Raw genomic sequence first — 14,214 nt, 5'->3', positions numbered from 1 at the left:
GACTAAGAGTTCAGCCACCTTCTCCACCCATACAGTGCTCACCATGTTCTTCATCTTGGGCAGGCGTCTCTGCCAGCAGTTGTATATGAGCCCCAATACAATGATGATGGCACAGATGGAGCCGATGATCACCAGCACCACAAAGAGTTTTCCATAATCGCTGCGTGTCTGGTTCGGGTGTGACTGGCAGCTTGTGGTGGTTGAGTAGTTCTGGATACCAATCTAGAAGGAAGAAAGGGGTACACTAAATCCCCTGGCCTGCAATCAGATGGGATCCTGTTCAGACTTTCCAGGGTCCAAGTATAGGACCATCACTGTGGGCAGAGGAACTAAAAGTCAGCGTTAGGGAGTCAGGATGTACACTGTCTTACATTACTAGAAGGCACATAACTAAATATAACACCATCTTCCATGAAAGTTGACACATCAGCAGATGACAGTAGGCACAATCTTATCTTGATCGCCTGCACAAGGATCACACCTACATCCTTAGGAGGCTTTCATGGGAGAAACTGCCCAAGATAAATAGTTCCTGAGACAAACTATGGAGCACTGATGGGTGCTGAAGTTTTGGTGACTGACAGAGAATGTAACCATAATAATTAGGTTTCCATAGAAGCTCTGGTCTTAAGCAAGCATAGTGGTCTTTCCGACATCTTAAAAGCGGACAGCTGCCTGCTGATCCAAAGAGCTTAGGAATGGTTTGTCAGAGCTTAGGGCCCAGTGGTTGTCAACAAACAAAGCCCAACATCAGTCCCAGGGACTTGGCAGGTTCATATCAAACAGGTTACATATCAATTCAATAGTAAGTATCACGGGTGTAAGAATATCCTCTCTCCTCCTTCCAAGCTCGTGCTAGCACAAGGTCAGTGCTATGAGTAGTGTTTCATTATTGATAGAGCCAAAGAGTTGGAAACAGGTGGCAAGGCTGCTCTGGTAGGATGCACGTTAACATAGGGTCACAGTTGCACAAAGAATTCAAACCTTACACCAACACAAACCCTTCTTTCTGGATATTTCTAGCTGCCGTTACTTCAGTCACACAATTTCTACAGGTTTGGCTTTTTGCACTTCCTCTGGTATAAGCCAATCAAAACAGGACTGAGCACTTAATTTGCTTTGTCTAACTGCACCAGTTTGTTAGGTCAGGGAAAAGCCTGACAGAAAACAGCCAGCAAGGCAGTGGCCCAACTCTGCTGCTAAAGTCAGCAGAATTACTCCAGTAGCGTAGAAAACACAAGCAGAATCAGGCCCTCAGTGCCTGCATATCCCATAGGCCTACAAGGCAAAGTCAGAGATCATGGAACCGATTTCTACTCTCATCTCTACCCTCTTCCAAGCTGTCCAGGGTCAGCAGGGCTTATATAAGGGCTAGAGGCAGCTGGCAGTGGAGTCTGGCATCTATTGCCTCTGGAGACTCAGGTCCTCAGCCTGCCCTTGTGTAGGCAGCTGTCTGAAGGAGCGAAACACAGACCCTGGAATTGCAGGAAGGTGTGTGAACATGTCCCATCTAGCACAGGCACCTCTCCCACCTCCTTCAGCAAAGCCGGCGTACGTAAATCAGCTGCAGGTTGAGCAGGGCTAAATCTGGGACTCTGCAGCACCCACATTGCCACAGGCAATAGTGTAGAAGGGATGAGACCAAGCATCCCAGGAAAATGAATGTGTGAAACACAGGTTCACAACCAAGCCAGAAAAGCAGAGGGGGAATAACCCACAGTTACTCTCTTAATGGGAGCAGACATTTGATGGCCTGGCAACTACCAGAGAGAGGAGAGGGGAGTTTGCCAAGTGTCTGACTCATCTGTTTGCCTGCTGTAGGTTCAGCACTCGGTTAGACTGAGATATGGTTCCAGCTTTCAAGGTGCTTATTTTAATTGATAGCTAGTCTTAACAAATGGATGCAGACAGACAGGCTCTTACCTCAGCTAAGCTCCTCTTAACATCCCCCAGTGCCATGAGAACATCTTTTGTAGGGATGACACCTGTAAAGAAGGAAAGGGAGAGATTAGTGCTGCTCTCAGCTCAGGTTAGCTCAGATAGATGTAGTCATCACTGTAAAATCCCCAACAGAATGGAGGCAGGGAATGCACATTTTGTTCATTGGTACTTTATGTTAAGAGGCTGAAAGAACACTAGGACCACAACCAAGGGTACCTCCAAATGTTCTTTAAAGGGATGGGGGGGAATCCAGGCATGTACTGACACCAGAGACACCTAGGTGCCCTTCCCAGAGCCACAGAAGCTCTCAGGTTCTATGTCTGCTCTGAGAGCAATCAGTGACACCCAAGAAGTCATGGAGGCAGGTGCCTATGCTGCCTGATCCAGCCTTCCTGTCCAGTGCAACTTGATCTTGAGCTGCAGCACTCAAGATGTTCCCACTGAACTTCATGCTCACCTATCACAACCTTTAGCAGCTGTGTTTTGCTCTGCAGGACACCCTGGCAAGGTAGTGTGCCTGGCACAACAGCAGAGGCTGCAGGAGATGTGCTGCAACAGCTCTACTCCCAGCAGGAGACAGCTTTAGCCAGCGAGCCACCAGCCCACACTGAGGCACCCCCTCCTAGGACCCTCCTTCCCTTACAGTTTCCAGGATGCTCTCCATACCAGGAGAACAGGAGCAGTCAGAGAGGATATAGAGGCTGAGGCCCATTTCTCCCTTCACTTGCACAGCAGTGAAAAGACGACCTGAACAAAAAGTAGATTATTCAAGAAGAAAATATTTTGGTCCCTGAGGTTTCTAAACTCAGGTATATCTCCCAGCTTGGATATGCTTCTGGAGTTCAGACATGTCTTCTTCTCCAGGAAGGGGGATGCCCCCTCTCATGATGGCATGAAGGTTTTAATTTAGAAGACAAAATGCTCACCAAAGCCTTTTCACTGGCACATGCTCCAGCCCAGGAGCTTAGGAGAGATGCAGTGATTTAAGGCATCAATACAGCAAATACCACTTAATTGTTATATCTTTTTCCTATCACTGTGGGCCATTTTAGAATACTGTTGGGGTTTTTTTCCCCATATAGGCCATAACATCAACATTAGAGGCCTCTGTCATAGCAGGAAGCAAAAGCAGTACAGGAAAAGCACCCCCTCGCAAAGGGGATTAAAGAGATGACAAATGTTCCAGCCCAGCCCACCTTTCACTGTCAGCTTTTGTTTCTTTGGGGATGCGGCAGAGGCACTGTCAGGCCTGGCCCAGTTCAGACAAGACTTAATAACCGTTAAGAAGTGAACTAAGAGCAGGCTGTCACATTCTGCTATTGCAGTGGCTTGCCCATGGAGGAGAGTATGTAAGTACCGGGATAAAGCTGATGGATGCTCAAGTGAAGGCAATCCAGGGGAGGAGCAAAGCAGGAGGTAAAGCGCAGAAGATGGAGCTTCATGCAAGTGGTGAGGGACAAGCCAGAAGGCAGATGTGAAGAAAAAGGGTCTGATGTCCTCAGTCCCCCTCCATCCCTCAAGTCCAGTTAAAACGGAAAACTGGTGGGATTAAAATGGAGCAGAGAGCAAAAGCTCCTTCCAACATGGCTGAGCACCTCCTTTTGAGGGCCCCTTAAATACAACCCCCTCAACATGGGAAGGCTCCTTCTCCCAGCACTTACCCTGTTCCCCTGACAGTGTCATTAGCAAATGCTTGTCATTCTCATTGGGTTTGCTCAGAGAGATCAGCCAGCGGTCCTGTGGTCCATCCGCTTGTCTGGAGAAGGCATCCTCCACCAGTGCCAACAGCTGGGGACCCCTCTCCAGCCGAAACTCCTCCTGCCACAGGAAAGGGACTTTGGTGAGCACATGGAGGGAACAGGGCAGATGTAGCACTGCAGGGCTGGCATGGGTGTGTGGCCAAGACCCCTGAAGTAGGCATGCCCAAAAGCCAGCAATGCTAAATCTGGTGCAACACTCCCCTGCACATCCCCAGTGCCCCAGGCTAAACCCACATACATTGCCTGACACACCAACTCTCCTCCTCTACTCCTGCAGCTACCATATGCCCCATACCATGCCAAGCCCAGCTCCCCGGTACATAGGGATCCTGAAGCGACATTATTGTTTCAGGCAAGAAGGAATCAGCTCTTCCCCGCAGCCAGCGCTGGGTCAGCGGGTGCTGCTCAGCCTGACATGCTCCAGCCATCCCTGGGCAGGCTCCTTTGCTGCTTTCTCACTCCTGTGTTTCTATTCTTATCTCCAGTTGCCATGCCAACCTGAAGGCCACATAGATGATTAATAAAATGGAGAGCTCTTGTTGCCATGGCAATGTGAAGCGCTCAGGGCAGGCATAGGCCTGTGCCGAAAACAGACTAATTGGAAAAGACACCGATGACTGGGGCCTGAATCGCAAAGGCCTGCCAGTGCCTCATCTCATCAGGTTATGGGTTTCGGCATGGGAGGCAGGAGGAGCAGCGCCAGGATGCAGCACCACGCTGCTCAGCTGCAGCTCTGGCTCACGGCCCCGCTGCCAGCCTGCAGCTCTGTTTTGGGGGATGAGGAGGTGCCCAGAGAGAGACTGAAGTGACTGCCTTGCCCAGAGCCCATTAGAAAGATAAATGGGCTGCCAGCTTAACCCAGCAATACAGACATCATCCCTGCTGCAGGTAAAAGCCTGGCACTATGAAGAATATTAAAACTCAAGGAGCAGCCCTCTGGAAGGGGCTAAGCATCCTCCATGTCCCTCGGCTTTCCAGAGCGACTTGGTACCACACCAGATCAGGGCACAAACATAGGAAATATGTGATGAAACCCCATTCACAGTAATTTAAACTACAGCACTTGCAACGTGGGCTCTCCCTCACAACTTTGGAACTCCAAACACCACAGGGCTCAGATACAGAAACCAGAAAACGGACAGGCAGAGGGTAGGTGAGTTGCCCAAACTGAGCAAATTACCATGGGTAGGAAACAAACTGCATCAACATCAGCGGAAATGAGAAAAGCTTGATTCCAGCTTCAGCCATGCAAAGTCGTAATGGGAGGCAGGAAACAAAGCAATGTTCATGTTAAATATGTATGCTGAGAAGTGTCCCTTTGAATAAGGGGGAGGACAGCACAAATCATTCGCTGGGAAATGTTTTGAAACATGAAATCAAGTAGAAAAACAGTTCAGTCCTGCCTATCCCCAGGGCACTGTCTTCTTTCAGCAAGGCAGAACTGAGGGTTCAACAGTAACGGCATAGTTTGGTCAAGAGACATCTGCACATCTGCTTTTCAGTTCTCACCCTTCCAGTGGTTTGAACAACACAAGTGCAAGTGACCACAGGAAGGAAGATACTATGTGTTACAAAATTAACTAGTATTTAAACTCCAGACATGGAAGAAAGAGCAAAGGGGACTAGGACGTAGAAGAAACAGGGCAGCAGGACTGTGGTTTTCAAGGGCTGATTTTCTGAGTTGCAATGGTGAACTGTAGCAGAGATACTTAAAACCCTCCAAAGAGAAAACTGGTTTGCCTAAATCAAGAGGAAAGAGACTGACTTTTCATGTACCCTTAAAGCAGTCAGCATGCTTTATTGTGTACAGGAATTCCTCTGTTTTCCCTGTCCCTAAAAAGTTTACCTTGGAAAAAAAAATACAAAAAAAATCCCCCCCCCCCAAACAACTCACCAGTAGTGGAAATTGGTCAGTGCCACAGAGCCACCCTGCAGTAACAAAACCAGCCAGTTCTGCCCAGAGCAGGAGCCACAGCAAGAGAGTGTGGACACCTGAGGCCAGAACTCAGTTCCCTGATGAAACATTTTGGTCTCAGCCTGTCAGGCTGGTAATAATTTCTTAGAATTATGAAAGGCACCTTGACCCCAGGCCTTTCATAACTGCTTTTAAAGTGCCTGATAAAAGGCCCAGCAGAGGTGAATGAGCCCTTTACCAGGGATCCACAAGGGGCTCTGGTGTCATGAATTAACTGCAGCTTTATGGGGATGGACGGACAGGCATTGGATTAGCAGAGCATGGCTGGTTAACAGACCCAGATAACACACAAGATAACAGGGTAGGGAGAAGAAGCACTTAAGGAAGATTTAGTGACAGCTGCTTGACACTGAACCATTCACACTGCAAACGGGAAGTCCCTATTCCTCTGAGCCATCAGAGGAACATTACTATATCCTGGAAGAGGAGGAAGGAAAAGGCAGAGAGGGAAGGAGACTCACACCTCAATCCTGCCACATTTCCTACCAGTAAGGGGTGCAATGCTAGAAGTTCTCATGTCTCATGACAATCCACGTACTGACTGGCACAGACTAGCAGCCAGAAGTTAGTCAAAATCCAATATGGGACTGACATGTGCTAGACTTTAGGCAAACTCCTCTCGCTCCACCTACTCTTTCCCCATTTCGAGAACAGGAATATTTCTGTCCTAACTCCCCTTCTCTCCACAGCCTCTATAAGGACTTCAAGAGTTAGTGCTTTTAAAATGCTTTGCAGTGATAGCAGACAGCAAGAGCTGTGCCTGCCTCCACATCTCTAAGCACTATTCCCCCCATGCCATCAAATCTGTTTCGACTGACTTACACAGTCAATGTTATCTGACATATTCAGGATGATGTAGTTTTTCCCCGCAAGGTTGCTCCAGTCTTTGCAGATCACCTGGAGAGACAAGACAAAGACAGCTGGGTTTGGGTAGCAAATGCAGCTCTCCTGCTGAAAGCATGGGGTACAAAAGGGACAGGAGCAGGGGGCTGTGCCCTACCCCAGAGAAGGGCTTCTCAAAGGAAGTAACTGTCCTCTAATTCTCTGGAATAAGGAGGAAACGCTATTTCAGTGCTAGCACATGGGGTATGGAAAAGGTACTGTGCCAGCTTGCCACAGCCCAGCTTACCTTCCACCTGTATCTACACATCAGGATGACTCAGATACTCAGTGGAAAGCTCTGTAGCCTGCAACCTTACCTTGCGCATGATCAGCACTTAACACAAAACCTAACTAGGAGCCTCTGTGGTTCTTAAACAAACCGGTGAGACAGGGCAGCACTTTGCAGGCAGGATTGGATACACAGAGGGACTAAGCCACTTGCTTAGGGCACTGAGTTCCGTGGGGAAGAAAGCAAAGTGAAAAGCTTTCCCTGGTATTTTCTCACCAGCCAGCTGCTGCTACCTACCTTCTCTTAACCAGCTGCCAGTTTGCTGTATTCAGGAACTGCAGTTCACCTCGTATTTCCTCTACCACAGACTCTCCTAGACTAAAATCACCACAGACCTCTGTACCCTGCTCCAACTGCTCTGCATCTGGTCACTGCAGGCAGCAGCAGCAGCAAAAATAGCACTTCCTTCTCACTCCCTTTCCAGAAATCCTTGGGGCTGTTTTTGTCCTGACACTTCCAATAATGCAGGCTGAAGAAACAAGGAGCTTTTGCTGCCGTGCATGCCCCAGGGGGCAGGTGTTATTTAGAAGCAGGATTTTGTGCAGGAGTTCGCTGGGGAAGATGTTAGTGGGCAGGACTTTCACCAAAGATGATGGATACCCTTAAGAAGTGCTGTGAAAAACATCCCCCAAAATTCAGTTTTGGCTGAGTGAACAAAAGAAAAAGCTACTTCCACCAGTCAGACTTCAGGAGATGGGTAAGGTTAAGGGGTTAAACAACCACCCAGAGAGATGTACCCAAGTATCTCCACTGCAACCTCTCACCCACACCCTGCTCCCAGTGCTACCTGTGCTGAGTCCCAGGGCAGCTCTGTTGGCAGCATGGCCATGCGGGTGTCCCCAGCTTGCGGTGACAAGCTCCTCTCTGCTGCCACAGTTTCAGTGGCAGACTCGGTGTCATTCCAAATGGGATCCAGCGCAGGCTCATCAACCCTGTTCCATGGAGACACAGAAGTGGTAGGGGGCTGCTCACTGCCAGAAAGAATCTGGATGCCTGGGGAGCTGCCTCCAGGAGAGGGTGTCCCCACAGGCATTTCTGCGGTCTGCTCCATTTCTGTTAGCACCGTGGGCTCCAGCATCTCCCACCCCAGCGTAGTCTCTGAGACCTCCTCTCTGGCTGAATGCTCTTCCCCACCAGCCTCCACCGTGGTGTCTGCAAGCTCTGCTCTTGTGGTAGTCACAGTCAGCTCCAAATCTGCTCCCCCAACAGCCCATGTGTCCCCAGCTGTCACCTCAAAGGTCTCTTCTGAAACACTGGGAGACCTCACAGCAGTAGTAGTAGAAAAAATAGAGGACACAGGCAGAAGACCTGGTCCCATGCTGCTCCCAAGGTCTAAGCCTGGAGGAACAGAGTCCTCTTCTTGCCATCCTGTGGCTGCCTCAGTCACAACACCTGGCCTGGCAGAGGCTGTGGAAAACAGAAGGGAGGAGTCATCTTGGCCCACTGGCTCAGATGATGTAATCTCTGGCCCAGAGGTCTGGAGGCTCTCCACTCCTCCTTTTGAGTGGTCTATAGGGAGCAGCCCCTCCTCTTCCTCCAGCGTGCTGGAGAAAGGCGTCTGCAAGTCAGGCTCAACAAACTCTGCTGGTGGCTGGACAGTGGCTGTTTCCCAGTTGTCTTTCACCTGTGTCCCATTCCCTTTCAGCAGGGCCTTCTGAGATGCAGCAGGAAAGCTGTAATCTAAAGAGAGATCCAAAAGACTTCATGTCACATCCCAAGTAACCATGAACTCTGAAAGGCAGAGAGCTGGCTTTCCCATAGAGCCATTATATGTGTCTACCCACAGATGGGCTCAAAGGGCAGAGACCCTCTAAGAGCAGGTAGCCTGCCACTGAAAAGAACAATCCCATCTGACAAGTGCAGTGCAACCTTCTGCTCTTCCCCACCTCCCTATCCCATCCCAGCAAACCACCTTCCCTAAGGATAATTCACATATTAATTTTCCAATTCCTTTCTGTCCTGAAGGCGTTTTCACAGACTTGCTAGCCAAGAGATCTGCAAATAACAACTTTGAAGACCTCACCTTGGAGATACAAGGCATGAGTGTTAATAATTAAGCTGGGACCCAGGGATTAATTTCACATGGGATTCAGAAAGATATGGGTGGTAGCAGCCACTGGTAGAAGCCAGAAACAGGAGCCAAATCTAACTGTCTTCCCTCCAACTTCAGCCCCTGGTTATTCTGTGGCTCTGACCATAAATGCATGTGACATTGCTAGACAAATGTAGATGCTGAAGGAGAAAGATGCACCTCACAAAGGCAAGGTCAGAGCAGGCAGTGGCTTCTTCTGGAAGCCCAGCAAGGAGGTGGGATCCCAGGATAAGGAAAGCATCTGTAAGATCCGACACATTAAGCTCAGAGTGGCAGGCATAAATCAGCCTTCAACTTTCTTGAGAAATTGCCTGTACCCAAGGAGCTCTGTTTCAGGAGTTTGCATCCCAGTTAACTCCCTTTCTCCACAAGACAAGCACAGCACTTATTCCGAATGAGAAAGGGAAGGAAGAGCATCCCTCCGCAGCCAGAAACGAGCGCCCTGCCCTGTCTATGGTTACCATTAAGTGAGTGAAATCCCCAAGGCCCCCATCTCCTCTCCTGCCTGCCAAAGCAGATGCTCCACTGAGCATAGTAGGCAGCAGCTGTCTGGATGCCTTACTGAGGAGACCTGCACAAGGAATCTCCATGCATCCCTGACTCCAATCCATTACTTGCTGCTGCCAGAGCAGGGCAGGTTTGAGCTCCCAGGCAGGGAGGGCCATGTCGGCAAACACATCCATTGCCTTGGATATTCCCCGGCAACCAGGACTGCTCAATGCTGCTCCTGCATGCTCCTCCCCATTCCTCCCGAGCAAAGAACCACGCTGCTCCCTCCACCCTGAGCAGGAGATGCAAAGATGCTCCTGTTCAGGTGGGAAGTAGCTTCCCCAATGCACAGATCATTCCCTTCATGCTGTCAGCAGCTCCCTCCAGATGCTGCCCAAAGATGAGTGTGATCCAGCTGCTGACCCTGGGGGTTGTTATGTGGTGACTGTCTCCCAGTTCTGGCTGCAAACAGGCCACTGAGACCTACTGACCACTGCAGGCAGAAGCAATGTCTGCTTTGCCACTGTGTTTCAATAGAGAGCGCCCATCCTGGCTGAGATTCTACCCAAGGAGCTTTAGGATTAAAAGATTACTGCTACCCAACAGTCTACCTAGTGATGCTCCCTCAGAGGCCAAGGAGGCTGGTAAGAACAATCAGCTGCAGCACAAACAAAAGCCATCTCCCCTCCACAGCCTGGCACTGGTCTTCCCAAAGGCCCATACCAACAGATACACTTCCCAGTGTCTGCAGACACAATTGCTGCCTTACTGGGTGGGTGGTAGTTATGGTAGGAATAGCCATAGACCATGGGATTGAGGACATTAGGTTGGGACTCTCTTCAGGCAGATGGTGAAGGTTTAGTGCATCTCCCAGGGCTCCAATGCTCCTCTTGCTGCAGGGATACTCAGGGTTTACACCAAGATCACTAACCTCTGCAGGAAGCCTGTCTGCCCTGATGTGCTGTGGGTAAAAATTGAGGGTTTTGCCCCTTAAAAAAAGGCCCTGTCAGATGTGATGTTATTTGCAAGAGTCAGTGATCCAAACTGCCATCTCCTTTGCCTAAAGACACTCTCAGCTATTCTCGACTCCTCTGCACCTCCTCTCTTCCCTGCCCCTCTTCCCACCTGGAGGAAAGCAAGAACTGGCAGATGGGCACAGCAGAAAAACGAACCAGGAAAAAGCAGTGTGACATTTACCCCACGGGAGCTAGAAATGCTCTTGGCCTGTCAGCTCTCCTTTGAAGTCATACATTCATCCTTTCCTTAAGGTGCTCTGTCACAGATCAGCTAGCTCCCATGGGGTAAAGCCCCATGTAGTGCAGCTATGCCACCTTTCCACCAACCAACAAGATCTAAGGATGCCAGAGGGACTGCCGCCTCTGCCATCTCTCCAGGGCAATGGAAGCTCAGGGAGAACCCATCGCACTCTCTCCCAGCAGGCTTCTGTCTTACAAGGCAGCCAAAGGTGGAAACCTGAGACGCTTCTCTGGGCCAACAAATCAACAAGGCAGAAGCAGACACGGGAATCCGCACACTCGCTGCTGATTGCGTTAACATTCCCACTTGCCACCAGTCTCTCCACTACCCTGCGTGCTAAGTTGGGAGCATCCTTCTCCTGACTGGTTCATAAGACCCCATTGATTATAACCTCCACTCCCCTCAAATCTTGCAAGGGCTGATATTCAGATTTGCATGGACAACAGTGAAACTAGAGGCATTTTGGTCAGAGCTGAGCTGGTTTGTGTCCCTTAAAACAAGGAACTCCCCATACAACCCAGTTCCCAAAGGGGTTCAATCACTTTCCAGGTTCAGAGCTTCAGTGAGTCAATCCTTCCTTCCAGACTTTCCAGCTAGACACTCAGTTCCTGTCCGGAATCATCTCCTACTGTCTCACTACCAAGGGTGTCTATCCACTTCTCAAGATCAGGTCTCCAAGGCGCTCGAATTTTCTTTTCTTCTATGATTTGAAGGAATTTTTGCATCCATCCGTCTCCTTGGTATGATCCCAGCCACTAAGCTGGTCCCTGCACCTTCTTCCCAAGGCTCCTTCAAGCTCGTTTCTGTCACTTATCTGTGTAATGCAGAGCTAAGAGCTTCTCCACTGGAAGAGTCTTCTCAGCATTTGCCTTGATTCTCCTTCTCCCCAGCCCTAAGGGAACTCAAAGAGTATCAACCATTTTTAGCGGCTCCTTCCAACATTTGGCTAACAGTTCCCCTTCAGCAAGTGGTCTTCTAGATGCTGCAACCCACTGGCCCACCTGGTTGCCCTCTCCCTTCAGTAGACTCTCTCTACCTGGCTCCCATGCCTTGGGAACATGGAAGTGCACCCACGGACCTTCCCACCTACCTATGCCAGTGCTATCCACTCCCATTCCCACCAGCTTTTGTGGTGAGAAACAGCAACCGCTGAACAGGCAGGCCAGACAGAGACTCAGGTGACCTGTGCTCCTGCTGCAGAAGGGGGGCAGAGTTTTCTGTTGAAGGAGACAGGTATTATGGAGCTGGCTGCAGTGCCAAATTCATCAGGCTAGTTTGTCAGTTCATCAAACTTCAGTGAGGAAGCAGAGCACTGCCAAAGCAAAGGGTGCCTGTGAAAGGAGGTAGTAAGTGCACATACCATCAGCTCCTTCCAGGCCAAGGTCTGCTTTGTAAGTCTTCCACCCAGATTAGCAGTACTTTGGAGGACAAGAGGAACTTGTGGCCACACGCAGAGGTTGCATGTGCCACGTACCCCTTCCAGCCATGAACAAGAGCAGCCAAGCTATGATCACTGAGGGGGACAGCTCACTGGAGCCACAACACTGTCCCAGCATCTCTAGCCAAACAGTCTAGCAGGGATAGACTTGACAAGTGTTAGCAGGCAGCCACAGCTCCATGTCACGTTCTCTCCTAGAGCTTCTCATTCATACCATACCCTTGGGAGTCTGGTTCACCGATATGAAATTCCACACCTCCACCTCACCTCCTTGCCACCACATCCTTAGCTACACCCCTTAATGCTTTCCGTCAGTAGTGATATTACTCACATTGCAGCATCCAGCTCTCTTCGCCTCCCACAGCCCCCTCCAGTTTTTATCTTCCAAGATCTCTTGCAAAGACCCTCAGGCACTATTTTCTAAAGAAAAGATCTTGCACAGCCCTCCAGCTACTCCAAGACCTGCCCTTTGCAGCTCCCAGCAGACCTAGGTCTGGGTCACAGAGATAATTTTCTTTGCCTGGGGAGACAATTTGCCCTCGGAGAGGTGAACATGAGCTCCAAACCTCTGCAAAAGCTACTATTTAGGTGACATCCTGCTTCCCCTGCAGTCAATACCGAAATTTCCCTGACACCAGATGGGCCAACACTTGGCACTGTGCCAAAGCATGATTCCCCTGCCAGACATTTAATTCATTACATTTCTGCTTCTCCATTCAGAAGGGCTGGTCTCCATTACTGCCCTAACTGTTTAAAGCAACTGTGACAGCTCAGAAAAAGAGTGACCCTCATTGTTTTTAGCACACATAACCTGCCCATAAGGTCTTTATTGGATTAAACTAGAAGATCATGTTAACCAGTGATTGAATTACTGATAACTAGAATGCACTGTAATAAAGACAAGAACACTCCTGGGCTCCCACCACAACAACGCAGCCTGATAGCACCATTCACACTAAAGCACCTGCCAACTTCAGGAAGTGCAAGGTGCACTCTACTCGCTGCTTAAAACCCAGCCAGCTCTGAGGTAGCATATGGAGAACAGCAAGCAGTATAGAGCAGTGAGGTTTACTGCAAAAAGGCATACTCCATCTGATTGAAACTGCAGGGGGATTTCAGAGAGGCAAAATATAATTACTGGTGCTGGAATTGAGCCAGCTGGGGCTAATATCCTTATCTTCCAGAAGAGCTAGGAGAAGTTAGTATCTGCAACTCCAGGACAGGTCCACACACACAAAAAGAGATCATAATTAAGGGAGACCCAGGGTAGGAAAGTGGTTAGGTCTCATTATGCTTGGAACTTGCTTCAGGTAGAGACTGGGCACCAAGTGCTACAGCTGTTCCCAAAGAGCCCCATGTCTTTTTCCTGCTCCATGTATGAGCTGCATTAAGACAACAATAAGCCACCCTCACCCAAACAGAGTTGGTCAGGGATAGCTGTACCAGAACAACACTATGCACAGAGAAACCCTCTTTGTCACAGGTCAGCCTTTGTCAGCGGTGTCTTAGTCGAGATGGCTTGTCCCAAGATAGATCACCTAACATGTCAGTGTACACTAAACCAGGCCATAAACAAGAGACATCCTGGTAGCTGAGCTCAGGCAGGGGGCTGCTCAGTGCTAAGCTTCTTATGTAGACAGTCTTTACCAGGTGCTTCATTTCATTAATGCTTGGGTTGAAGATGGTATTAAGAACTGCAGATTTGCTGTCAGTCTGGATGAAGAGGCAGCAGACTTCAGTAAGGCTGAGAGATACTGGGATCTCTCTGGCCAGAGGCAAGTGATTCATCATGGAAGGAAGCGAACCTCACTATCAGAGAGGAGTTGGGGATGGAAGATATTTTATCCCATTAGCGGGTCAGAAAACTTATTTTTCTTTGAATACAGTCCTTCTAACTCATCTGTCCTGCTATCCCTCATCCTAGCCCTCCTGGGAACCCCTTCTGCTAATTACTATGAAAAGATTACAATTTGCCCCCGCCCAAAGCACCTCGTGCCATCCTAGTGAATCACCAACCTATAAAGTCTAGATTTTATAGCTCCCAGCACAGTCATGCCTTGGTCTTCAAAGGCACAACCTTGGAGCTAAAAG

The 14,214-nt window shown here is 49.4% G+C and overlaps 1 protein-coding gene across 2 annotated transcripts in view; it reads right to left on the bottom strand.

Moving 5' to 3' along the window:
• The window catches only part of PODXL2 (podocalyxin like 2), a 33,180-nt gene that overhangs the window by 4,680 nt on the left and 14,286 nt on the right, over positions 1-14,214 (bottom strand). The window contains exons 3-7 of one of the 2 annotated variants that reach the window (XM_075096014.1): positions 7,635-8,527; positions 6,499-6,573; positions 3,603-3,759; positions 1,924-1,985; positions 43-222 (exon numbers count right to left, since the gene is read on the bottom strand). In XM_075096014.1, coding sequence (XP_074952115.1) covers positions 43-222; positions 1,924-1,985; positions 3,603-3,759; positions 6,499-6,573; positions 7,635-8,527 — 1,367 coding nt within the window. The remainder of the gene's footprint in view (positions 1-42; positions 223-1,923; positions 1,986-3,602; positions 3,760-6,498; positions 6,574-7,634; positions 8,528-14,214) is intronic. The other variant, XM_075096015.1, reaches the window with a different exon arrangement.

This window comes from Phalacrocorax aristotelis, chromosome 6 (assembly GCF_949628215.1).
Source record: "Phalacrocorax aristotelis chromosome 6, bGulAri2.1, whole genome shotgun sequence".
NCBI classification, from domain to species: Eukaryota; Metazoa; Chordata; class Aves; order Suliformes; family Phalacrocoracidae; genus Phalacrocorax; species Phalacrocorax aristotelis.
This window is presented reverse-complemented; position numbering and strand designations above follow the sequence as displayed.